This window comes from Xenopus tropicalis, chromosome 1 (assembly GCF_000004195.4).
Source record: "Xenopus tropicalis strain Nigerian chromosome 1, UCB_Xtro_10.0, whole genome shotgun sequence".
Taxonomy (NCBI): domain Eukaryota; kingdom Metazoa; phylum Chordata; class Amphibia; order Anura; family Pipidae; genus Xenopus; species Xenopus tropicalis.
Genome location: NC_030677.2, coordinates 177,350,588 through 177,377,769, shown reverse-complemented (window position 1 = coordinate 177,377,769; position 27,182 = coordinate 177,350,588). Strand labels below are relative to the sequence as shown.

General features: G+C 37.9%; 1 protein-coding gene across 7 annotated transcripts in view; it reads right to left on the bottom strand.

The window, feature by feature from the left end:
- The window catches only part of mctp1 (multiple C2 domains, transmembrane 1), a 337,656-nt gene that overhangs the window by 250,544 nt on the left and 59,930 nt on the right, over positions 1-27,182 (bottom strand). For 3 of the 7 annotated variants that reach the window (XM_031899650.1, XM_031899658.1, XM_031899659.1), the window contains exon 2: positions 3,633-3,750. In XM_031899650.1, coding sequence (XP_031755510.1) covers positions 3,633-3,750 — 118 coding nt within the window. Of the gene's footprint in view, positions 1-3,632; positions 3,751-20,299; positions 20,640-22,084; positions 22,293-27,182 lie in introns of those variants that run through there. The other 4 variants (XM_031899660.1, XM_031899662.1, XM_031899663.1 and 1 more) reach the window with 3 other exon arrangements.

The window sequence follows — 27,182 nt, the reverse complement described above, 5'->3', positions numbered from 1 at the left end:
CCAGGGGTCCACTGAACAGTTTGATGCCCAATATGTATAGGTTTACCTAAGTATGTGGCATGTAGGGGCCCCAATGTGAACATACCCCCATATGATCAATCATTTCTGTTATTTCAGCTCCAGCAAAATCAACACATTTACATCATTTATGTGGGATAAAGCTAGTAAAAAGTATGCTCACCCCAGAAAGTCATATATTTTTGGAAAGTACACATTCCCCCGAATCTAAAATGGGTACCCATGTCTTTCTACTCCAAAGTACCAAGCCACACAGCTTTTCTAAAGTTAGCAATTTTGATGACATTTCCAAAAATCCCCTCAAAGCTTCCACTTCGCAGCATCTTATCTCCCACATAGTGTTAGCTACCAAGATAAAACACCCTAAATTTGAACGCCAGGGGTCCACTGAACAGTTTGATGCCCAATATGTATAGGTTTACCTAAGTATGTGGCATGTAGGGGCCCCAATGTGAACATACCCCCATATGATCAATCATTTCTGTTATTTCAGCTCCAGCAAAATCAACACATTTACATCATTTATGTGGGATAAAGCTAGTAAAAAGTACGCTCACCCCAGAAAGTCATATATTTTTGGAAAGTACACATTCCCCCGAATCTAAAATGGGTACCCATGTCTTTCTACTCCAAAGTACCAATCCACACAGCTTTTCTAAAATTAGCAATTTTGATGACATTTCCAAAAATCCCCTCAAAACTTCCAATTGGCAGCATCTTATCTCCTACATAGTGTTAGGTACCAAGATAAAACACCCTAAATTTGAACGCCAGGGGTCCACTGAACAGTTTGATGCCCAACATGTATAGGTTTACCTAAGTATGTGGCATGTAGGGGCCCCAATGGGAACATACCCCCATATGATGTATCATTTCAGCTCCTGCAAAATCAACATTTACATCCTTTATGTGGGATAATGCTACAAAAAAAGTACACTCACCCCTGAAAGCCATATATTTTTGGAAAGTACACATTCCCCCGAATCTAAAATGGGTAAACATTTCTTTTTGCTCCAAAGTACCAAGCTGTAAAGCTTTCCTAAGTTTGCAGATTTATATGACATTTAAAAAATCGCATAAAAATGTTGTAATTTGCCGCATTTATCTCTCACAATTTCTTGATAAAGATCAGATAAAGGCAAATCACCCCAAATAGGAACACCTATGGTCTAATGAACAGTTTGATGCCCAAAATGCATAGATATACCAAAGTCTGCGGTATGTACTGACCCCAAAATGAAAATAGCGCATAAGGATTTCTCGCCTGCCAGCTCAGCTTTTGCACACAGAGCCCCCTGTCAGTGTATTATGTGCCGAAACTTACCTAACTATACAGAGACCCCCACAAAACCATATATTTTTGGAAAGTACACATTCTGACAAATCCAACAAGGGTAAAGAGTCCTTTCTACACCAAAGTACCAATCTGCAAAGCTTTCCTAAAGTTATTGGTTTTCATGACATTTCAGAAAATCGCCTAAAAATGTTGCAATTTGCTGCATTTATCTCACACAATTTCTTGCATACAAAGGCAAGTCACCCCAAATAGGAACACCAGAGGCCTACTGAACAGTTTGATGCCCAATATGCATAGATATACCCAAGTCTGCGGTATGTACTGACCCCAAAATGAAAATAGCGCATATGGATTTCTCGCCTGCCAACTCAGCTTTTGCACACAGAGCCCCCTGACAGCGTATTATGTGCAGTAACCCCCCTAACTATACAGAGACCCCCAGAAAATCATATATTTGTGGAAAGTAGGCAAAGTTATTTTTGTACACCAAAGTTACACCTGGCAAAGCTACGCTAAAAACAGATTAGGAACACTTATACAGGGATAAAATGTAATTAGTAATTAGTGGTCAGAATATCTGATCCAATAGTCACGCTGTCAAAATAAACAGTTTTTAGGTAAAAGAAACTAAAAACAAAGTGGTAAAATGAAAAAAAAAAAACCCAAAGTGTTTGTGTATACATGTATGTACATGTGTAAAAGTTGTGTTATAGTGTGTAAGTGTGTATATGAGTGTAAATAAGTGTATAAAAGTGTGAAAAATGAAAAAAAAAACTGCTAAAATGTGTGCTGTAAGTGTGTGTAAATGTATGTAAGTGTGTATAAATGTATGTAAGTGTGTAAATGCAAAAATAAAAAAAAACTCCTTACCTGTCCTGAAGACCCGATCGCCTCCTCCTCAGTGGGCCGGCGCTGGGGGGGAAGAAGGAAGCAGCAGACGCAATGCGATCGCGTCTGCTGCTTCCTGGAGGGTCCTGCGACACGATCGATCGCAGGACCCTTATGACAGCCCCCCTGGCACGTTAGAAGCTCTCGACACATGCCGCCGCTGCAGAGAGCAGCCCTTAAATGCCAACGATGTATGGGACACGTCGTTGGCATTTAAGCCCTTTTACTGCCACGACGTATCCCATACGTCGTTGGCAGTAAAAGAGTTAATGGTTCAGAGAACGGAAGGGGGTAAACAAATCCTGCAAACCAACTGCAACAACTACAACTACAAATAAACAGTGAACGACTGTAATTAATTTACATTGGCAAAGAAATATATTTTCTTTTACAGTGCAAAAATTAATTCTGATAATCCTAATGAATATTACAATGACTTATAAAATAATAACCATACTATAGGCTACAGTAAGCAAAATCAAAACAATATGCACATGTTTGGTTTGACCTGTTTATATTGGTTGGACTGTGAGCCAGGTTTATTGACAAGAAATGGGGGGAAGTGGAAAAAGCAGATATTGCAAAGATTTTCATAGTAAATTTAAGTAAATGTGTTGATTTATTAGTTATCTCATGTAATATAGTTTATTTTTAAAACTTGGTAAAGGATTTCCCTACAAAATGTTCTTATTCTGCCAGTCTGGGCAACTGTCCTTGTCCTTCAGCTTGAATACTGCAGACTGTAAAACTTGGGAATATAAAGTAAATAACAGCTGTTGCAATTACGCTGAATGCAAAAAGACAAAACTGTTATCGTGCTCTATCAGAAGAAGCCTTCAGCAAAATGTCATTATGGAATTAATAGTCTGTAATGTTGGACTGGAATGAAACCTTATACCTGAATAGTAGGGTATTATGATTATTTGCTTTGTTACATACAGACGCCCACAAATTAGACGTCTCACATTTAACCACCAAAGCAATTAAATACATATAAAGACAATGGCTCTTCTTCAAAACCCACAAAGCTGCCCAAGGTTTTCTCTCCGTAGCTGCATTGCAAATAGGGATTTGGTAATTATTCTCATTAAAGAACAGATTAATTTACAGAGGAATACTGATATACAAATAAAGGAGTAGATAAATTCTGAAGGCCATGCCAAACCTACAGGGGCAGAAGAGAGAAGCCTGGCTGGGTTGGCTGGGTGGCTATTGGAAACCTGGGGTCCCTACCTGTAACCCCTAACCAGCAGAGAATAGTGTTTTGGAACTAAGCCTTCATAATTCTTGATAGACAAATTAGTACAGATCTACTACTGTTTTTCTTTTTTTTCTTGTTTAGCTCTAGTACTTCTGAGCAGCAATATATTCACAGTGGAAACAATCATATATATAGCGCTGTAATACAACAAGCATATTATTACAGTACCTCCTCGATCACGTGCTGCTAAATTACTCCCATTCTTCAATGTGACATCCAGCTGGTACATTCCGAGATTAGGGAAAGAATAGTCAGTAGTACATGTCCCCACGTTGTTGTTGTTCTTCTGAAAAATTCAACAAAGAAGGGGGTGAGAAGGTGGCGGGGGGCTGCATGCTGCCGTTGATTATTCTAGAAGTAGGGCTTTATATTAGCTAAACTGATAAACTACATTGGGGAGAGGGCAGGTCTCCTTTATGCTATTTTTTTTGTAGGCAAACCAGTTTTATAGGCAATATGCAATTATATGGATGGAGAACACTTTCCATGTTATTTTCTTTTTTGTTGCAATGAATGGTGTCGTATAAGCCAAAAAAGCAGAAGACTGTGATCAATCTTTTTATATTACTGTATTTAATCTTTTTTTGTTGATGACAGCAACCCCCAGTATAATCTATAAACTCATAAAGCCTCACCTTGCTCTGGCTGACTACACAATTGATTCTCAAGTAAACCCCCCCCCCCCACTATCACCTTGCTTCAAATCCTGCCCTTACTGTGTCTTCCCATGCAATCTCCTTTGTTTCTACTATGCAAATAATTGATAAAACAGAATATCAACCAGAGTGGTTCATTTGTCCTTATTTTCATTTACTTTAGGTTCAGCAGTACAGGTTCATTTTTAGCAGAGTTAGCACAGTTTGAATCTGCAAATCATTTTAAGGTGCCAATGTAAGGCTGAATTACCATGAAAATCTGACAAAGCATGAAATAGCTTTGAGAGACTGTGTCTGGTATGTGGATCTTTCCAGACTACTATTTCTAAAATGAAGAGTTAATGAAAAGTTAGAAACTGCTTCTAATAAAGTGTCCTGTGTATGGACTGCATATTGTATATTGATGATTACAGGAAAACAAAACCCATAATTACCAGGCCAATTTGTTAAGATATGACTGTATTTCCTAACTTTTTACTACAGGCCCACTCTCCCCTTTGTTGTAGATATTGCCCCTTGCATTTTGCTGTCTGCTCCCTGTATCCCCTGCACGGCCCTGGCAGGGTACATGCCAGTACAGGACTTCTCCTATGATAACTGTGCTGCACATGTTCCCCATTTTATTAGGCACAGGGGATACCTGTAAGCAAGCAGGAAGATGTTGGTGGTGCCTTCTGTTGTATAGTACCCTGGGCTGAACATTTATGAAAGTGAATAGGGTAGCAATCACTAACGAACTGGCTCCCCGGTAGTGTAGGTTTAGTTTACCTTTTACCCTTTCCATGCTACATGATCTCGCACCTGTTGGCTTGCATGTCATCCAGAAAGTAGAATGTACAATGCTGGTATTTCTGTGGTACCACTGTAGATGCTATGAATTGTGGCATGGAAGAAGAAAAAAGTCTAGTAACTATTATAATGTTTTTTTTCGAATAGGTGACCAGTAAATGGTGCTTGCTTATTAGCTGGAAATGAAAGATGGAATCTTCTGAAAAAAAGTATGTCTGGTTACCTTTATAACTGTCTGTACAAATTAAAAAATCAAACTTTACAGAAGTTACAAACAATCTTTAAAGACAACAAACCACCACAGTAAATGTAATCTATCCATTTCACACCTTAATGTTCAATTCTTGCTTGGTCACTTGATTTGTGTACAACATTCTGTATTTTATATATATATATATATACATATATAATCTGGAATAATACATGATGTTCGTATTGCAAACCCAAGACAGAACTCATTAGTTACTGGGTTAACCAGAAGATTCTTTGGTACTCAGCTTGGACAGACCAAGGGTACTATTGTTGGAGTCTATAGAGAATGCCAGTATGGCAGTACGGCTTTCACAGGAAAATAAATATTATACAATAAGATACACTTATAAGAACAAAATCAGTCATGGAAGTCAAAGAGAGTATGATTTATAATTTAAAGAATGCACCAAATGATCCACTAATAATGAAACTGTAAAACTCACCACTAAGGAACCTAATGCACAAGCAATGGAAAGCAGAGTAATAGAAATTTACTGGAAATTGTTGGCAGGCACATACCTGAACCCATTCAAGCCAGAGTTAAAAAAGATGTTATTTAATTAATGCCAGTTCCAACAGAACAAGCTTAACATGTTTCATGCCTAAAAGTCCCCGTGGTAAAAATAAAATACATTTATAACATAAATGTTATAATTCTATCTATCATATTTAGAGTGATATGGCTTCCTAAAGATTTCAGGCTTAAAATTCTGTCTGTAAGAGCAAGGGCACATGGAGCCATGGTGACCATACTTTTTTAAAAATGCGGGCAATGGCGTAAATATGCATTGAGAAACCACAGCACTTTTTGTGTGTGTCTTTCAACCAGGCGTATTTACACACCCAAGATGCACTGACGCTTCTAATCCTGTCTCCCAAAAGTCCCCGTGGTACATCCACACTCAAAGACGTCATTATGTTTACAAAATAACCCAAATGTAACAAGGTAAAGTAGCCCAGCGTCATTGTGTAACCTAATTACAGCAACAGATAATACACAGCATATAAAAGTCTAGTGTATTCTCTACCTTGCGGACATTGTTCTATGGATGAGTTCTATTTTCATTCCATATTGGCACTTGGCAAAGGTCTGCGTACCCTGGCGGTTGAAATTTCATATACACCTTGTGGGATTACAATGATATGGATCATATCATTGCCTATGGGGCTACACTTTGGGTGTATTTATGACACTGCCTGTGTTTTAAAAAACACATTTTAAAAACGGAAAGCACAACCATGATGCTATACCTCATGTCTGTTTGTGTAGCTTTCACTCTCTGTAAGAAAACTTCCCCAGCTCCAGTGACACAGCAGCAATAAATCTGAAGCTCACTACTGGAACTAGGTTTGTTGCTTTAGAACGATTATACTGTAAAGACAAAGATTATGACCCAGCAGGGCACAAAGCATGAAAATGTTATAAAGAGAAAATATTGAAAGGCAAATCTAATATTATTATCTCTGATTTCTATTTTGTGACGATGTTAAAGTTTGTCTTAATTTTTTTATGCAGAATTTTACTGTGGTTAGCAGTGGAATATTCAGTAACATATTTGAATGCACTTTGCATTTTACTCATCGCATTTCACAGCAATCAGTTTACTGTACCTCCAGGTACCAAGTGAGCTGCTGTCTCTTGTTACCAAAGAGAGTGTTCTTGGTGGCTAAGCTCAAATTAGTCACTGTGCTGCTGGCAGAAGCAAATAATATTTATTGTAAACTTGATCTCAATGATTAAATGACATAAATCTGAGTGACATGCAATGTTTCTTTCTAAGCATTATTATGGCTATAAATGCTGGTTGGCATCTGTGGATGACAATAATGAAACTTTAAGCTCCCCCATCACTAATAAATAATATTCAGTGTAGGCCAACAGGAGTAATTCAAATGCACAGGTGTGGAACCTGTTTTTCTGTAAAACCCAACATGCAGAATGCTACAAAATGTACAATTTCTATTTTCATATTTAAGCAAAAAAAAACAAAAAACTCATGTTTTTACTATTTTTCCTTTTTTCTGTAATAATAAAATAGTACCTTCTACTTGGGTGAGATTTAATTTCATAAGAGAAAACTTTTCTCCAAATTCAGTTCCAGCTTTTTTCTGATTTCTGTTTTCACATAATAAACAGTGAGATAAGTTTTTTCTCGATGAATTGCATCTGGCTGTATGGGAAAATCTGGAACTGAATTAGGAGATATTTTTTTTTTCTCATTAAATTGAACTTGTCCCAATATGAATGAACTTATTGTGGGGAGAGTTAGTAAGCAAAAAAAAATGCTTCCAGACTTTGATGTTTACATGTATTTTTCTTATAAAACACCTGAAAATGCAGTTGAATTCCATAGGGTCAGATAACTAAGTTTTATGCAGACTGATGAATAGGCCTAAAATTTATTGAACTAAAGGCCATAAAGATTATTAATAAAAATATTTTTCTTTCCTAATGTTACAACATACTATTTACTGTATTTGAAGTACCTCACTCTCCTATTAGTACACAGAACATGCAGTAATAAACCCATGGATATCTGGCTGTATAACCATTCCATTACATTTGACTCACTCCAAGAAAGCTCCTGAGAACTGCAGAGCAAGAGAGCGGAAACAAATCTGTCCATGAGATGTAATGACTTTAGGCAGTGAGAAGCACAATAGCTTTTAGGTCTATGGAGGTTCCTATTGCAATGGATTTTAGATCAGAAAGAGTAGGCACCCCCATTATTATTATTATTATTATTATTAACAACACATATTTAGAAACCACCAACATATTCCACAGTGTACAATAGATGGATATATCCACAATACTACAAGCCCAAATTGATTATCCTAAAATTGCTAACATGACATCAAATAAAATAACAATTTGACATACAAGAAATGTGCTAAGCAATTGATAACATGCTACAATAAAAGAGAAGCAACAATATTGCGCTCATGGTATCTGCAATAATACAGCCAATGTTTCCTCTTTTGGCTGCATGCACAACTAAAATTCTTTTGTTTGTATTTTCAAAAACTGGTGTGCGCAGTACACAATTAAGTGTCTTTACACAAAATTCTTTGTGGGCACCACAATTTACTGTGTGCGCTGGTCTCAGCACACAGCTTAGAGGGAATGCAGCCAATCAAAATACCCCTCACATTTTTAGAAATAGAAAATAAATTCCTTTCATTCTACGGCTGAAAAATACCTACAATTTTTTGTCATACTGTATTACCATAGAGCATTTAAGTTTGCCAGCCCTGACTCTGCAAATCTGCTAGAACCAATAACATGGAGCAAGGGCCAAAACTAGGAAGAGACAGAAGTGGCAGCTGCCTAAGGTGCAACTGGGTGAAAAGCACAGCCTGGGGGGAAAATGAGCAAGCAATCAGTGGGGAAATAAACTTCATCATCATTCCTGATACCAGTTGCGTAACAACAATGTGCCAGGTACCCCCGCAAAAGAATGTTCTGAAGGGGCCTGGCCCAAACAGAAGCCCCTACTCGGCCCTTCTTCCAGTTTCCCAACCACTCATGTTCCCCACTCCATGCCTGATGGCACAAGGATAGGTAAGAAAGTGGCTGGGGAGGGAGCATTTCTAGCAACAATAGGGCAAGCAGACCCTGTGGTCTGGGCCCCCAGGCGTCTGCTTCGTGTCCGGTTATGCCACTGCTTGATACAGAGACAATATGACTCAGTACTTCCATGTTCTGTTATTCACATCAGCCCCTGGATCAGTAGAACAATCTAATTTCCCTCTAATGCCTTACAAACCCACAGGGTCAATGTAATAAAAAAATAAATCTGTTAACCTACCAGTATGTTTTCAGATTGTGGAATGAATCCAGAGCACCTGTATAGCAGCAATGCAATGCAAATACAAGCTTACTCCAGCAAACACAATTAATGGATACAAATCAACATGATGCTGCACATTAACTGGCAGTTAAGACATGCAAAAATAAAAAGGAACAGCAGATAAAGCAATAGTATTTAAAAAATAAAAACGAACTGTAGTGCTTTGCTGAGCATTCTGAGGTTGCTTGTATTGTTTATTTAATGAAACTGAATCATGTCTCTAATTGCCTTAATAAGAGCAAATCCATAGTAGGAAGCTCTACTATCCATATGTTATTTATTAATGCAATGTACTTGCAAACACTTGTCTCTGTTCCCAGCATAATCTTCATTAATTAAAGTATCTTGCTGTACCACTCTTCCTTGAAGAATATTACAGAAGTAAAATAATTAACCTAAGAGTGGAAAATTAGAAGGCGCTGGTCTGTAGGCCCCTTTCCAGCACTGGTTTTGTTAAATTCAAATAAAATGCAAATAAATCATCTAGATTTGACAGTGCTTAACAAACAAAGCGACTTTATAGCTGTTTGTTTTGCTCGTATTATTTTCTTGGCACCCATAGGATTGCTAATTTCCAATCAACTTTATCTCTGTGTTTTTATAAATACAGTTTCATACCTATTGCCATGCAAAGGTATTCATAAACTTAACCAATTCTTTCATGTTGTGGTACATTCCTATAAATAGTATATATTGTCCAATTTAATGTAACAATGCTGGTGTACTGTCCAGTGTACCAACGTCAGTTTTATTCTTTCCATGTACTGCCTTGCACCAGTTAATCTAATTCTGTCCCCACTATAATTCAGTCTTTTATCTGTGTCTTCTTTGTCTCTTTCTACTAAATTGCTATTTTCTGAGCTACTACAAGTTCTGCTGCATGCCCTTACTGACCCCCAACCAATATGTTTACACAGACAATCTTAAAACATAAAGTCCTAGTCAGCTTTACAGAAAACCATGCAATTTAATCGATACATTATTTGTAATGTTCAAATGACCAATCCAACTTGAGTACCGGGGAGCAGAAGGCTGGTGGAACTATAGGAAAAAGAATGTTTCCTCTTCTTCAATCCCCTATATAGTTATACTTTGCCTTTAACTATACACAAATGGCTAAATATACATAATATAAATAATTAAGGGTTATACAATTATATATATATAAATTATAAATAACTAAGGGTGATGGGAGATGTAACTTACCCTTAGTTAGACGGGTGTCAGTTTAATATGTTTGAGATACATATCATTTGAATTGCCTGTGTTTACATATTTGTCACCTTTAACATCTGCTTATCTATGTCAACTTTTCTGGCTCACAGACAACAAAAAATAGATGTCAGCCCTGTCAATTGGTGACTCTTTTGTCCATGCAAGTGAGCAGAGTTCAAATAATAGTATAAAATATATACAATATTAAACCGTCTAGTCTAGTGTTTTAACAGTTGTAAGTTATGCTAAAGATATTTTTATACACTCAACACTCAGTAGGGCAAATTTACATTAGTGTAGTGACCCATAGCAGCCAATTGGCTCTAATTAGTGTGTTTGCAGTTGGAATAAGAGTCAATTTCTCTTTAGCTGCTATGAGTTACTGCTTTGGTGCACATATACTAGATGTTAGAAAATGAGCCACAGAATATTCATCCAGAAATCTAATTATTTACTCAATTTTTGCTGGCTAAATCCTAAACAATTATTTCATAATAATACAAAGATCCTTTGTACGGATACACTTAGGGGCACATTTACTAACCCACGAACGGGCCGAATGCGTCCGATTGCGTTTTTTTCGTAATGATCGGTATTTTGCGATTTTTTCGGAAAATTTTGGCGACTTTTTCGTTATCAATACGATTTGTGCGATAAAACACGAGTTTTTCGTAGCCATTCCGAAAGTTGTGCAAAATCTTGCGATTTTTCGTAGCGTTAAAACTTGCGCGAAAAGTCGTGATTTTTTTCGTAGTGTTAAAACTTGCGCGAAACATCGCGCCTTTTAAGTTTTAACGCTACGGAAAAGGCGCGCAAGTTTTACCGCTACGAAAACATCGCAAGATTTTGCGCAACTTTCGGAATGGCTACGAAAAACTCGCGTTTTTTTGCGCAAATCGTATTGGTAACGAAAAAGTCGCGATAATTTCCGAAAAGTCGTAAAGTCGCCGAAAAAATCGAAAAAAAGTCGCACAATGTTCGTTTTCCAATCGGAATTTTTCCAATTCGGATTCGAATTCGTGTCTTAGTAAATCAGCCCCTTAGTTACACATTATTAGAGATTATTGATTCTAGAGAGGAGGTCCTTTATTACTCAGTTCTTAGTACAGTTTTTACTCCATGGTCTGGTATATATATTATAGGAATATATATTATTGTATATAGGTATTGTTTTATATAGCAGTATATTTTTACTTTTCATGTGCTCTGCGTTTAGTAAAAAATACTGATTTTCAAAGTAATTGCTGTCCAGTTTCATCTGTTTTCATGCTCTAACTGGTATGCAAATGTGTAATAAACTGTAGTTTTTGTTTATTTTCTATTTCCTGTTATTTGCATATTGGCAACACATTTCCGCAACACTTTACAGAGATCATTCAAATCAGTCCATGCCCCCCCCCCAGAGGAGCTTACAATCTAATATAACTATCGCATTCACACACACAATGGTCACTTTAGTCAGGAGCCAATGAACCTGTCTGTTTGCATTCTAAGGGGCACATTTACTAACCCACGAATCCGAATCCGAATTGGAAAAATTCCGATTGGAAAACGAACATTTTGCGACTTTTTCGTATTTTTTGCGATTTTTTCAGCGCCTTTACGACTTTTCGGAAATTGTTGCGACTTTTTCGTTACCAATACGATTTGCGCGAAAAATGTGAGTTTTTCGTAGCCATTGCGATGCGCTCGTATCTTGTCGCGGCTTTTTCGTATTGAGCGCTCGTAAGCGGCGGGCGAAACTTTCAGACTTAGCATGATTTTGGAAGCCTCCCATAGGACTCAATGGCACCCTGCAGCTCCAACCCGGCCCAAGGAAAGTCTCCCATAGGACTCAATGGCACCCTGCAGCTCCAACCTGGCCCAAGGAAAGTCTCCCATAGGGCTCAATGGCACTCTGCAGCTCCAACCTGGCCCAAGGAAAGCCTCCCATAGGACTCAATGGCACCCTGCAGCTCCAACCTGGCCCAAGAAAAGTCACCATACTGAAGCTTGAATGAATCCGAATCTTTCGTACTCGAAGGCTACGAAAAAGTCGCGACTTTTCGCGCAAGTAGTAACGCTACGAAAAAATCGCCAGATTTTGCGCAACATTCGGAATGGCAATGAAAAAGTCGCGACAATTTTCCGAAAAATCCCCAAATACCGATCATTACAAAAAAAAACGCAATCGGACGCATTCGGCCAGTTCGTGAGTAAGTAAATGTGCCCCTAAGTGTGGAAGGAAACTGGAGTACCCATAGGAAACCCACACAGACATGGGGAGAATATACAAACTCTCTACAATCAATCTGTCCAACCAGCAGGTCCAACTAAACTAATTCTTGGTGACAAATGTCCTATTTTTATATAAGATAGATTTTGTTCTACAGTTCTGTAGAGAGCCATAGCTGGTCCTTTCAGACATACAGCTCACCAGTGTCACACCTTACATATCTGTTCTTGAAAAAGCAGTAAATCAGTAGCATAAATTAACAGATTCATAACCAGACTATGTCACTTGCCCATATAAGAAGATTAATAACCACTTTTACACAGACAAGTGGCATATATAAACATCTAGTATTGACTCCAAAACTAGGACTTTTTGGTCCCAGGAATTACACTGTACTTCCCATAAACAAGCTCATGGTTAAACATCAAATATTTTAATGTGAGAGAACATTTGAACAATTTTCCAGCTACAAAAAAGGTCCAAATAATTTATGGCGAAGGGAATGTTTGACTCCAAAACAAGGACATCTTTTTCTCTGGAATTACAATGTACTTTCCATAATCAAGTGAATGGATAAAAGACCCCTTATAGGAAGTCATGATTTATCAAATATTTGAATGTGAAAGATCATTAGAACACAACAATTTCCCAGCAAGTATTTATGTTAAGGGGATAAAACCATGCCTGCTTTGAGGAGGTGTACCTATGCTCTGGGGTTGAACATGTCCCCAAAAGCTCAAATGTAGTGTGACTAGTTCCTGTCCCATGTCTATATATGGGGATAGAGTTGCCACCTGGACGGTAATTCACTGGCCTGGCCGGTAAAATACCAGCCAAGGCTGGGGCTGCTATTACAAATTTACCAAAAATTAAAGCAGGTTAATTTGCAATCCATAGTGTGCATAGTGTGCTTTGTCTAGCCCTGCCCCCCTACTACATCATGACTCTATACTATAAGGTTGTTACCTTTGCTTTTACCAGCCCATAATGTACAGGGTGGGTTGGAAGAGGTATACTATAGAGTCTACCTCTTCCAACACAAGTCTCTTGTGAGAGTGAGAGTGTATGTTGAGAGGGCCTACAGACTCTTCCTCCAATATTTCTGCAAGGGCCAAGCTACGGTAAGGAGTTGCGCTCTACCTTTAAAACAGCTGCTAAATGATCCCCCCCCCGAGCATCTTTAGCACTGCAGTCGCTTGTGACCTTGTATGATATAAGGCTGAAGTGCTGACATTTAATTAGAATTAGACTCCCTATGGCTAACTGAAAAAAGCAAGAAGCAGTGTTATTACAAGTATCTGTAAGTAAAATAATGTCACAGCAATCTTAGGCTTATGGCATTGTGGGAGGCTGTTGGAAAGATTAAAACTACCCACAAGCTAATGTTTAAATAGCATTGCTTTGTTGACAGTGCAGATTGTTTAAAACAAGCACAACAAAACCTACATAACTAATGAAAAGGGTAAGAAGGAAAAAAATGCCACTTAAGAGAAGTAATTCGAATGTTCGGCCATTATCGAATGTGAATTATTAATGTTTTACCTCAAAATCTCACTCCTGACTCTAATTACTACTGTCACAGAACTAAAATATTTATATCTTTGGCTAAAACATCTAGAAATGAAATAAGCCCTTGGAAACTGCTGCATTGCTAGAGGAATAGATTTAACAATCCATTAATTTCCCTTAAAAACATCTATTATATATATGTGCATATAAATTGCTATGTGCCCTCACAGCATCATTTACTGACAATCTGCTGTGGATATACCATATAAAATTCTGTGTATATAAAAATGGGTATATAAAATGGACATGCATTTTAGAAATACCTGAATATTGGCAACACGGAACTATTTGCCCCATGTGGCCCAGAGGACGTGGGTGCATTGAAGGTATTAAGGAGAGTAGTTTGAGATGAGGTTTTCATGAGTTCCTGTTTCAGGCGGACTAACCCTGTTTCAGATTCCTTGTCTCTACGGAAACTTGACCCAGACAAGGGTCCCTGGCTCAGAAAACTGTCCCTGGAAGTCCCCGTGACAACAGAGCAGCCCCCCAGCAAATCGTTGCTATTCCAGGACAGAAAAAAACGAGTGATCATCAGGCACCTGACCACCTTCCCTCCTCCCACATCCTCCAAACTCACTACTCCGGGTTTTCTGTTGCAGAAGGAAGGAATATGTATAAAATTGTTTGGAGCTTTTCTAAGGAAATATATTTAGATTAAAGGAGAAGGAAAAGCTAGTAAAGAGCTAATCTCAAGCTGCAGGCATACCTTCAGTTGTCTCAATAGTGCCCTTAAGTCTCCCCATATTTCTCCTGTTCAGATGATCAGAAGCCAAACAGGCAGAAAAAATGCTGAGCTCTGTAAAGATAGTTCCCATAATGCCTCACTCCTGCACCAAGACCCAGACCAAGTGAATATGCTCAGTTAGTTAGACTATTAGTCAGCTTCCTGCTGATTGGCTCAGATCCACATTTCTAAGGGGGGGGCAGTGAGTTCCTAGTATTCTTGAGGGAGGGGGAGCAGGAGAGAGGAGACAGCAGAGAGCTGCATGCCTCTGGCACAGGAATTACAGACACAAGAAATCTTTTCACAGAGAAGTCAGTGCAGTGTTTCTGTGAGTGCTTATGGCTGTATTTACATAGACCTTTCTGATAAAGCTTACTTAGTTTTTACCTTTCTTTCGCCTTTAAAACACGTGGCTTTAATGTTGAGTTGGTGTACGGCAATGGGGGAGTGGGAAATGTGGGTGTGGCGTATCAAATGTTTGTGTGGTGTGATGCATGCACTGCAGCTCCTTCTTGTCCCTGGATTTCATTTTGAGAGGTTGAAGTGAATTAGAATATAGGTGGATCGGGGTCAAAGGTGTTTGGAGCAGCCTGGAAGGCTAGATATCCAGGTAAAGTTAAAATTATAGTAAAAGCTACTGAATTAAGGGATTGAATCTTGCCCTTTCATAATAATTTCCTTCCTACTTTTCTCTATTGCTTCGCCCCCCCCCCCTTTCTCCTTTCTGATGCTACGTCTCTCCTCCTTCCTAGTTTCCAGTAGTGCTTCTCTTTTTCACTTTCCAATAATTCTCCCTTTTTTATTGTGTTTCCCTACCACTCCATCAGTGCAGCAACTCATTGCAATGCTTTGTTTCTGCATACGTACAATATCCTTGCACAAAATGGTGGCACCGTAACTTTGATTTGGACTTATCATCAAGACCAAATTCTGACAAGGATGCATACAACCAAGAATATAAGTCTAATTGGTTTAACCCCTTCACTGCCAGCCAATATGGTGCTTCTCATACTTTTATTGCAAGCAGTTTTTGAACATGAGCTCTTTCACTTTAAGGGCATTTCCTTGTGGGAACTTTTAGTTTGGTCGAACCCCAAATGAAAATTTTTGTGAAAGATTTGGCTGAAAATTGGACCTAATCTGAATCCTATAAAAATAAAAGCTAAAAATAAAGCTAATGAAGGAATAAAAAGAACCGCCCTGCGAAAAAAATTCAACCTCCGTGTCTGTGTCACGAAAAGTCACGTGATTTTAAGCATTCAGATTCGGTTTGGCCAGGTAAATGGATTTGGCTGAATCCGAATCCTGCTGAAAACGGGGCATCCTGGCCGAATCCCAAACTGAATCCTGGATTCGGTGCATTTCTACTTCTGAATGTCTAAAAAATGAAAAACAATATTTTCCATGATATAAACACATATATCAGAAACAAAAAAATTTTTGATGCACGAAAATACAACTGATATGGAAAGTCCCATGTCTCCTGAAGGCACCAATATCAAGTTTATAGTAAATAGTTTTATGGAGATTTCTCACTTGTATAGGTCAATAACTCCCAACAGTACGGTAACACATTTCAGCACTGCTCCAGAAAGCTGCATACTTTAGTTTAGAATTCCACTAATAGTAGGTTTACCCCATACAGTTCTGGAAAGAATAGATTCTGACAAATCCAAATTAGGTAAAACTGTCTGTCTACTCCAAGCTACCAAGCTGCAATGTTTTTTACAAAAATGTGTGAAAGTTTTGAAAAATCGCTTCAGATCTTCCATTCTACAGCATCCTATTTCCTACAGGTCATAAGGTAACAATAAAAAAACATGCTAAATATGAATGCCAGGGGTCCACAGAACAAATTGTTTTCCAATACCTAAGTATGTGGAATGTAAGGGCTCCAATATGAATAAACCCCATATGACCAATCATTTCTGTCATTTCTGTGGGGTAAAGCTACAAAAAAGTAAGTTTACCTCAGAAAACCATATATTTTTGGAAAGTACACATTCCACTGAATCCAAAATGGCTACACGTCTTTCTACTCCAAAGTACTGAGCTGCAAAGCTTTCCTGCAATTGGTGATATTGATGACATTTCTGAAAATCACCTACAAATGATCACCCCAAATATGTGCCAGAGGCCTACGGAACAGTTTGATTCATAGATTTACCAATGTTGTATATACAGACTCCAAATTAAAAATAGTGCATATGAATTTTCTTGGCTGCCAACTCAGCTTCTGCAAACCCTGTTTAGAAAATGAACTTAGGGAGCAGATTAAAGTCATTTAATATTTCTCTGGTCAGTTCCAATCAAAACTGACCAGGAACATCTTGTGTACAAGCTGGGGTGCACTTTGCACCTGCAATGGTAAATGAGCCCTTAATATGACCATTTTAGCCAGAGTGACAAACTGGAATTCCTCTACAATCAAACTTAGTTTCTTGTTTTTGTAGGTGCATTATGTGACAATATACTTTTTTTTAAAAAATACAGTGAATTCACAAGCTTGTAAACTTGACTTGCATTACAGAATTGTATGCTAAGCCTGAGCTGTAATACAGTTAGCAAAAGATCAATATGTTTCTTGAAATGAAACTCTTTTTCCACTAATCTCAGCACCCTTTTGTTTGTCACAGTTTCTGCACAATGCATCCAATTAATGGACTTTAATGAACTTTAAAGCTTACCGATGCTAAAGCATTAATCTTAATGTATCGGGTGCTATGTCCACACAATATCATTGAGGGGAAGATGCACAACCGTTTGACAGTCTGTTAAGGGTTCATAGTTCATAGACAATGTACAGGTCAGTTGAGTAGATCCATGAATTACAAGCATTTGACAGCCTTTAGCTCCATCTCTATAATTTGATCTAGTTTGCTACACAATCTGCTTCCCAGCATGTAATATTACCCTGGTATGTTTCAACTTGGTTTCTTCTGAATCTGTTAAGAAGTGCAAGTAATTTTGCTTTGACAGTTTGCTTCATAAAAAAATTAAATTTGTAATGTAAATTTAAATAACATTTCCCAAAAGCACTATAAATATTATGTCTGCTCTTTTGCAAAGCAGCTTTATTAGTTTCTTATGGTTTTACCAGGGGTGCAGCAGAGGAGTCAGCATACCCAGCACTTGCAGAATTCTAGGGGTTCTGACTGATGTACAGCTTCAGTATACGTGCACCAAACATACAGGTACAGACTCAGAAATTAGTTGAGCTAAGTGAATAAAAATAGTCATATCAAAAGAATTGCCTTTGTGCAATGATATATAAAGCCCACAATCAAGCCTTAGACAACCTTCAACCATTATATGCTGCCAGGGCTTGCTGAGAGTTGTAGTCAACAATTTGACTTGACCAGCTATCCCTGCCTTCATTTTCTCCTGACAGCACACAAGAAAAAAATAATTATTAAATTAAAATATATAATTATTATAAATTGTAAACATTTACTGTTACTGGGGTGTCTATCCTTTAAACAGAATTTATTGAGGTCAGGGCTGGCGTCAGGGCCACTTTAAGGTACCAGTGGAAAGATTTCATTGGTAGGTCCCCTGCTCCATGAAATTTGTGATGAAGCAACTCTCTAGCACATGCATTTCAATATAAGGCAGGGAATGAAGAAATGGTCCATGCTTACTGAAGTAGACATGATCCTCTGGTGTGCTGCTCTGGACCTACAGCTATGGGAATGGGGTTGCCACCTTTGCCCACAGCAAACGCTGGAAAAAGTGGGTGGAACAATGACATCAAGGTCAGGCTGATGATTTGGTGGGGAGGCAGGACAATGATTTGGTGGGTGGGCAGGTGGCTTTGTAGTTGGGGCAATGGAGTCACAGACACTTGATTTAATGGAATTTGTTTCAGTTTTTACAACCCTAAAAACCAGAGAGGAGACCTAGAATTAGACAGCTCCTTAAAAATATGGGCTATCTAGTTTAAGACAGGTGGCAACTTTACACAGGAGAAGATACATGGCAAAATGGGGACACCACAATAAAAAAAATCAAAAAAATTAAAATGACCATGTTTTAGAGCTCTTCCAGTTGATTAAAATTAAAGGCCATCCCTGGAGGATGCTGCTGCCTAAGTTATACCAGATTCTGGAAGGCCCTGGGCAAATGCCCCTTGTGCCCATTTATTAAAATAACCCTGACTGGGGTTAAACTTGAGTAAGGGAATCCAAACTCTTGCCCCATACCCCCCTTGCCTGTCACTACTTATAGCTATAAATCTTCATTTATCAACATATACATACATGGGAATAGCAGTATTATAAATACACTACATAACAGGAAATCATGGACATACAATTATGTGAGCAGTATCGCCTTACATTTCCTCCATCCATTACAGTAAATGATGGAAAGTAAGAAATAACTGCATTGTTAGAAAACTTGCAAAATGCACTTTATCTACAATGAGTATTTTTCACCAAGCTAAATGCAGACCGTAATGTAGAAATAAGTGCTGGCAATTTAGTTACCATAGCCATGGCTTCTGCTGACTATAAAATAAACACTAAAGATATAATACAGGTATAGGACCTGTTATCCAGAAAGCTTGGGATCTGAGGTTTTTCATAATCTCCATACCTTACATCCAAACAAAATTATTTTAACATTATTTAAACTCAACAGGATTGTTTTGCCTTCAGTAAGGATTAATGATATCTTGGTTGGAATCAAGTACAAGCTACTGTTTTGTTATTTTAATTTTTTAAAAATCAGAATTATTTTCTTATAACGGACAATAATGGGGAATGCCCTCCATTAATTTGGAACTTTCTGGATAACAGGTTTATGGATAACGGATCCCATGCCTGTACTGCAATATAGACATCATAATTAGGCACTGATTATGCCTATGTGCTATATACTGGTTTGCATTGGGATGTACAAGCTTAAGGTGAACCACCAGCTCTCTCATCCCCTTAAATATATCACCAGTAGTAAATACTCCATTACACTGTACTATAGCAAGTCATTGGGGGCATTCTCTGCTCATTTAGCCATATTCTAACATACACAAGTTTAGCTCTGGAGTAGTGATTAGTGTTATATTTCATTAATATCCTGGTTATGGCATGTCATAGAATAAGTGAAATATAGTACATAACCATCAAGAGGATATCATTTATATGCATCTCACATTGTATCTGCTCTCAGCGAGTACAATTTCACACAGGAACCTGCTTTATCTGCAAGCTAATCATAGCCCAGTGTTTCTGACCATTATGATTATTTAAGGGCAACATGTAAACACAACGTCCCTACACACAGTAAGTCACATATTCAGCTGCTTTACATTAACAAATCTACATTCACACTTATATTTATACAAATATATGGAAGTAAGAGACAGGCAGAAAGGAAAAGCTAAAAAAACTTAATTCCTTGTTGGTTAATATTTTGGATGATAGAAAGGCACCCAACATTCTGAAGAGCTTTCATACACTATAAAATGATACCGGTTGCTAAAGGATAACTAAAACCAATACCATATCTATGTAAACTGAAGTTTAATGCTGAAAGAAAGAATAGAATGATAAAGTCCTTACCTGGGCACAGAGAAATGGCAAAGAGCCAGTGTTTTTCAGCCTGTAAATGCCTAACATAATGCAGCAGTAGTGCATAACCCATCATCAGCCTGGCACAGCAACACCTCTACATTCATGGCTAGCCTTGCCTGCTCTACACAGTCTCCAGCGGCAGATATATCTCCAGCTTACAGATATCAATCGCTACTGCTGCTGCTGCTGCTGTTGCTCCCACTGGCACTCACTGAATGGGAAGAAGCTGAAGTGGCTGCCAGAGCCCTGTTACATCAGTTTGTATTAAGGCAATGATTCCTTTCAAAGGCAGCGTGTTTGTATGATAAAGAGACACAGTTCTGTGAATATTTCATCATAATGCATTCATGATACTGGTGTATATTTCTGTCAGACCGGAAACTTCCCTTTTAACACTTCTTTAACACCAATTCCCTTTGCAAAAGGAAGAAGAATAAGTGGGTAATCTAAAATAATCATGTCTTTCCAAATCTCACGGCCAACATGCCATAAAAGAGACAATCCTAGCCAGGAAAACAGCATATTATGTCATTGGTGCTTGAAGAATAGCAGCTAGTTCTCACTATCAGACATAGCATTTAGGGCAGGGTTGGTCACTTTCAGCAGACAGCAAGCTCCTGGCAGGAAAATGGCATAACTTTATGGTGTACTTTATGGTGTACTATAGCACTAGCTGGCCACAGAACTACCTCAGATTGAAATTTGATTGGACAAACAAAATCCAGCTTTGGTGCATCCCCTCCAGCCTGTTCCAGTAGCATCAGACAAACCTTATGTGGCACAGAACACTTCTTATGAGAAACATATAGTAGTAGTCTCTGGCACATGTTTATTGGAAAATAGCTTATTGCTAAATTCATATTTACTTTTAGCATTTGCAGCTCCCTTCAGTCAGTGAGCCTCATTTCTCCAGAAGTAAGCCAATACTTCTGCAATTTTCCTCTAGCTACCAACCCAATTTTTTTCTAGACATGTTCATCCTGTAGCTTTTCTAATATAGCTAATCCCTGCTATTGGTTACTGCCCAGGTGCAGATTTGTCCCTTGTTAGTTAATGAAAGGCCATTACGTATGCGCAGAGGCTTATATTTTATTTCTCATATTGTTGTCTCACTTATCCATTCCTTAAAAAATGAATCAAAGCAAGCACGACAGTTTCTGGCTATTGATTTTTTTAGTCTAGACTCCAAACTTCAGGCAATGACCATTATTATAAATTTCACAAATACAGATTTTAACCAGACAAGTGACATATTTGCAGGTGCATACTAATTTCTGCTTTTCTTCACTATATTAAAACTGTAAAGTCCTTTGGCAAAAATGTAACTATAGTAAGGGCAAGGGCTGCAACTGTACCTAGGCCTGGCCCTCAATGTGGCCTGTAGTTACCAATGTGAGGATAGCAGCTGGGTCTAGCCCTGCCCATGGGTATATAGTTATCCCACTAGGTCAACATTTTATTAAAAAGCCACATGTAAAAAAAGCAACCCATGACAGATATCAGTATAAGAAGTTATGGCACTGGCAGGCCTGTGAATAATGTGCCAAATTTAGGCAAGATAATTTGTATAATTTGTACAGGCATTAAATGCAAAGAAAATCATCTTGTAAGGATTTAGACACAGTGTAGAAGCAGCTTACTTTAGGTAATTAGATGTATGCAGCAGACAGAAGGGTCTATCAGAAAGCATAAAAGCATTGCCTTTAGGCAAATGTATTCCTTAGATACACAGGAGTTTTATACAGTCAGTCTGCAGAGGCAACAAATACTCACATCCATAGACTCAAGCAGATAATTTTCTTCCAGTCGTTTTTTCCCATTAAACTCTTAGAAAGTTATTATAATTCCAGTTAATAATTCGGCACAGTTTTTTAATGACTGGGATTAGCTACAGAGATAAAATCTACAGGGTAAGGGGAGTGGAGATAAGGTTCTAAATGCAGTATCGACTGAGTGCAGTATCACTGACTGAATGTGCAAGGCTCCTAGAATTCTAATGGTGGCCCTGGTCCTGTTCTACTTCACCATAACATAACTTATCAGAGACAAGCAGCCTTACATTATAAACAAGAGATAAACTCGTGAAGAGGAAATGACTCTTTGAGATAAAAGAGCCTGCAGTACTGACATGTGACTCTTTAAGGAAGTCGTTCATATACCATACTTGATAAAAACAGAAGTTCTGTCTGAGTAGGATACATTTTTAATATCCAATTAAGTGTCAGTTCAATATATTCCCAGGTTTTACCCCCCGTTTTCCCTGGTTATCATCAAGTTGCACTCCCAAATGTGCACACGTATGGATCACGTAGAGAGTGCAGAGAACTGTCAGAGAGAACTGTCACTGAGTATAAACATAAATCTTATTCTATTTCCTGTTATTGATATAGTGCTGGAAGAAGTGCTACTCGCTGAATGTAAAAAAGACCTGTGTATTTGGGCAGATCCATGTTCTATGTTACGTAGTGGTTTACTGAACAAGATTTCTGTGAAAAAGGTTCTAAAGTAGGTAAAGTTCACAGCACTGCCATAAACAAGTGGCAGGATAAGTAAAATTCTGGCTTCTGGCTACTGAACCTCATTTGAATCATTATATCTGTTTTGCTGGTGTCCCAAACTGCACGCTTTGTATGCCTTTTTTAAGTGCCAAGTTTATTTTAATTCAGATGTGTCCTCTTCAAAAACAAGTTTGGCTTTCCATTGTTTAAGAAAAGCTTCCTAAAAGGAAAGTGAGCTTATTAGTGGGATTTGTGCCCAGGTAGTGTTTGCCTTTCTTAATGGAAAGTGAACTTATTTCTAGGACAAGTGCCCAGGTACAACTTTGTCTTAGCAGATTATAGAATTTATGTCCAGAACTCATGCCAACAATATATCCTGGCTTCCAAAGCGGGGTGTGAATTTACTGCATTTGAGAAATCTTCCCAGAAAGTACATGGCTTTCTAGCATGTGGGTTACATTATTTCTGGTTTAGGATACATTTACCAAAGATCACTACCTGGATGCTGGTGTCTCAAATAAGTATACTTTTTAGCAACCAATTCAATAAATAATTTCGATTAAAAAAAACATCATGGTTGTGGGGGACTAAAAATGCGAAGGCAGTGTTAGTAAGCAGCAGGTTCCGCATATCAAACACACGCATAATCATGATAACCATTATCTTTACTATTATAGTATTTTAGCTGACTCACTGTTATCATTAAGCACTCGGTGGTGGAAATTCACAAAAATAAATATTTTAACATAATCATAATCTCCTAAAATTAACTGGTTAAATCCACATTTTTACTCCACATTTAACTGTTTCACTTCACAGCTTTGCACACTGCTATCCCCAAAAGTACTATTTGATATAAATAGATTTGATTTTAAATTGATGTTACAATGTACAGAAAAGAATGTAAAATCATAAAACTGGCAATTAACCATTCATCACAAATTTCATAGTTGCATTATCTGTACAGGAAATATTTAAAGGAAAACTATAGCCCCCCCAAACAATATGAGTCTCTATAAAAATATATTGTATAAAACAGCTCATATGTAAAACCCTGCTTCATCTAAATAAACCAATTTCATAAAAATATACTTTTTTTATTAGTATGTACCATTGGGTAATCCTAAATAGAAAATCCCTACAGGTATGGGATCCTGTATCCGGAAACCCGTTATCCACAAAGCTCCAAATTACGGAAAGGACATCTCCCATAGACTCCATTATAAGCAAATAATTCTAATTTTTAAAAATGATTTCCTTTTTCTCTGTAATAATAAAACCGTACAGGTAAAGGACCTCTTATCCAGAATGCTCGGGACCAAGGGTATTCCGGATAAGGGGTATTTCCATAATTTGGATCTCCATACCTTAAGTCTACTAAAAAATCAATAAAACATTAATTAAATCCAATACGATTGTTTTCTAATTTTTAAAAATGATTTCCTTTTTCTAGTACTATTTGATATAAATTTATCACTCATGGATTTAACTCTAACATCTGAGTTTACAATTACCTGCCGACAGTTTGTACAGCAACTTTAGACTTGGCTGTATAATGTCAGTTTCACACACATGTACATTAACTAATTGACTTCCCAGTTTGTATATTGCAACACTGAACTTGACTCTTAATTGTTTCTAGCTTATAGAGTGCTTAGGTAAGAAAACAGGCAAGAAAACAGCCATTAAGCCAGGCTGGTGGTGAAGATATGGCCTTGGCCATGGCAATTTACACCCCTGGCCATACCTCCAATCACACTCCAAGCTCTGCCCAACGCTGTCTGTGTTTAAAGTAGGGATGCACCGAATAGAGGACCCAGGATTCAGGATTCGGTGAAGGTTCTGCCTTTTTCAGTAGAATTTGGATTCAGCCGAATCCAAGCCTTTGGCCAAACCGAATCTGAATCCTTAAAATCACTTGACTTTTGGTTACATGAACATGGAAGTAAAAGAAACTTCTATTTTAACCCTTCAGTATCCTAATTTCCATATGCAAATTAGGATTTGGATTTGGTTTGGTATTCGACCAAATCTTTCACAAAGGATTCAGGGTTCGGCTGAACCCAAAAATAATTATTTCAGTGAGTCCCTAGTCTAAAGTAAATAAAATTAGAATGTAGTTAAAATGTAGTTTATGGGAGACAGCCTTCTCGTAATTCAGAGCATTATGGATAATGGGATTCCAGATACCAAGTCCCATACAAGTATTTTCAATTGAAAATGAATTTGAATATAAATTATAAGAAGTGGGAGACTGGGCTCCTAACCAGGTATGAGGGAGCAAAATAGGGTGACTTCTGTTTTGACGAGTTGTGATTTGATACGTCTGACATAAGCCCAAACCTAGTGTAACAGCTACATGCTTAGTGTGGCATCAGGTGAAGAACACGGCTACCACTCGGCTGGTGGTGGGCTACTGCTCAAACGTTATATAGTATAGCACCATCATATGAAGCCAAATTGTGTTGTTGGTGTTACAGGCCCTTCAGCACAAAATTAGAAACCCTACCATAGGCTCAAAAATGCTGCACTATCTCAAAAATTCAAGCCTTTTATAATACCTCCCCATACTTCCAAGCAGAAGAATATTTGATAAGTGAGCTTTTGTAGAGACTGTGTAGATATAAACCATATTTTAGATTGAAATTGGACATGTTTATTTTATTTAAACAGCCATTCTGGCATCCACCTGTCCAAGCTGAGAAACAACATCTCTTATAAGCTGCATAAAGATGAACAGGATGCTCGACAAACTGGAAATTGCCTTTAAGATTATTTTATCCCTGGCTCAGTCTTTGACAATAACTTCCTCTGAATAGATTAATCATATCATTACTTACTGTCAGCAAAAGCCTGACTCTCATTTATTATTCTGACTGAAAGTACCAGACTGGCAAAGTGAAAAGTGAAGATCCAGTACAAACAAGTACCTGAGTACAGCACACTTTCTGTAGCAGTTTTTAAGCCTGTAAGGCTCCAGATTGATGGGTTAAATTTTGGAACCTGTAGGGTTACATGACTATAGACTAGTTCTAGATACATCCTCAGAACAATTTATGTTCTTTTAGAACATTATTAAACTAAGACCATGTTGTTACACAGTCTGCCCCCAAGAGTAATTTGTATTCTCATGGTACTTTATTAAACCATAGCAGATGGCAGATAGCTGGCAGATGTTTTAGGGAAGGTTAATCTTAGAATGTTCAAACAGATTTCTGGCTAGGAAACTGGGGCCTTGCACTCATACTGATGATGTAGAAAGGCATTGGGTCTGCAAGACTATATACATCACAGCAGCAGCCCTCAAGCATAAGAAAAACATATATAACTGTAAATTGCTCTAATCCTATTATTATAGGGAGATGTACAGTATATATTTTGCCAACCTTCATTACCTTGAGTAGATAAGTAGGTCTTATCTATATCCCCAAAATGAATACTTAACCAACAGATAGTTTATATTATGTTAAGTGATCTATTAAAGAATCTCGCCAAACTGGAATATATAAATAATATAACATTTAGAGATGGGCTATGTGCTCCCTCAGAGATCACCTGACAGGAAATAATGCAGCTCTAACTGTAACAGGAAGTAGTGTGGGAGTAAAAGGCAGAACTCTGTCCATTAATTGGCTGATGGGGCCTAGCATGTATGTGTGCCTTGGCTTGTTTGTGTGCACTGTGAATCCTATGATCCCAGGGGGCGGCCCTTAATTCTTAAAATGGCAATTTTCTATTTTGGATTACCCAATGGCACATACTACTATAAAAGTGTATTTTTATAAAAATGGCTTATTTTGATGAGGCAGGGTTTTACATATGAGCTTGTTTGTGCAATATATTTTTATAGAGACCTACAATGTTTGGGGGTATAGTTTCCCTTTAAGGGCTAACATGTCTTACTCTGAAGTCATGCACTGGTTACTCCTCCATTTTGCTAATCTGCTGCAGTTGCCCAGACCAATTTCAGCCTCTACTGGCCAGTGAGGACAGCAGAGGAAATGTATAAAGCCCCAGCCAGATTACTAGGTAATTTCTAGCAGTATTACAGGAGGGGACAGTACACTGAGCTTTGTGGGGCCAGTACAGGGTAAGAGTTTATATTTTTCATACTGTGATACTGATACTGAGATTCAGCTGTATTATAAACCAGAAATGAAAGGGTTAAACACCACTAGTTTTTTGGGGTTTACCACCTAATGCTTGGCTAAAAGAATATCATGAGAAGTAAGGAAACACAACTGTATCCTAAAGACAAGGCATACTTGGAAACTTATAAACAGGTACAAGATAATGAATACTTTAATTTGTTTCATTAAAACTAGTCAGCAGTGGTGGGGGCAATAAAATATAATTATTAGGAGTGGCTTTTT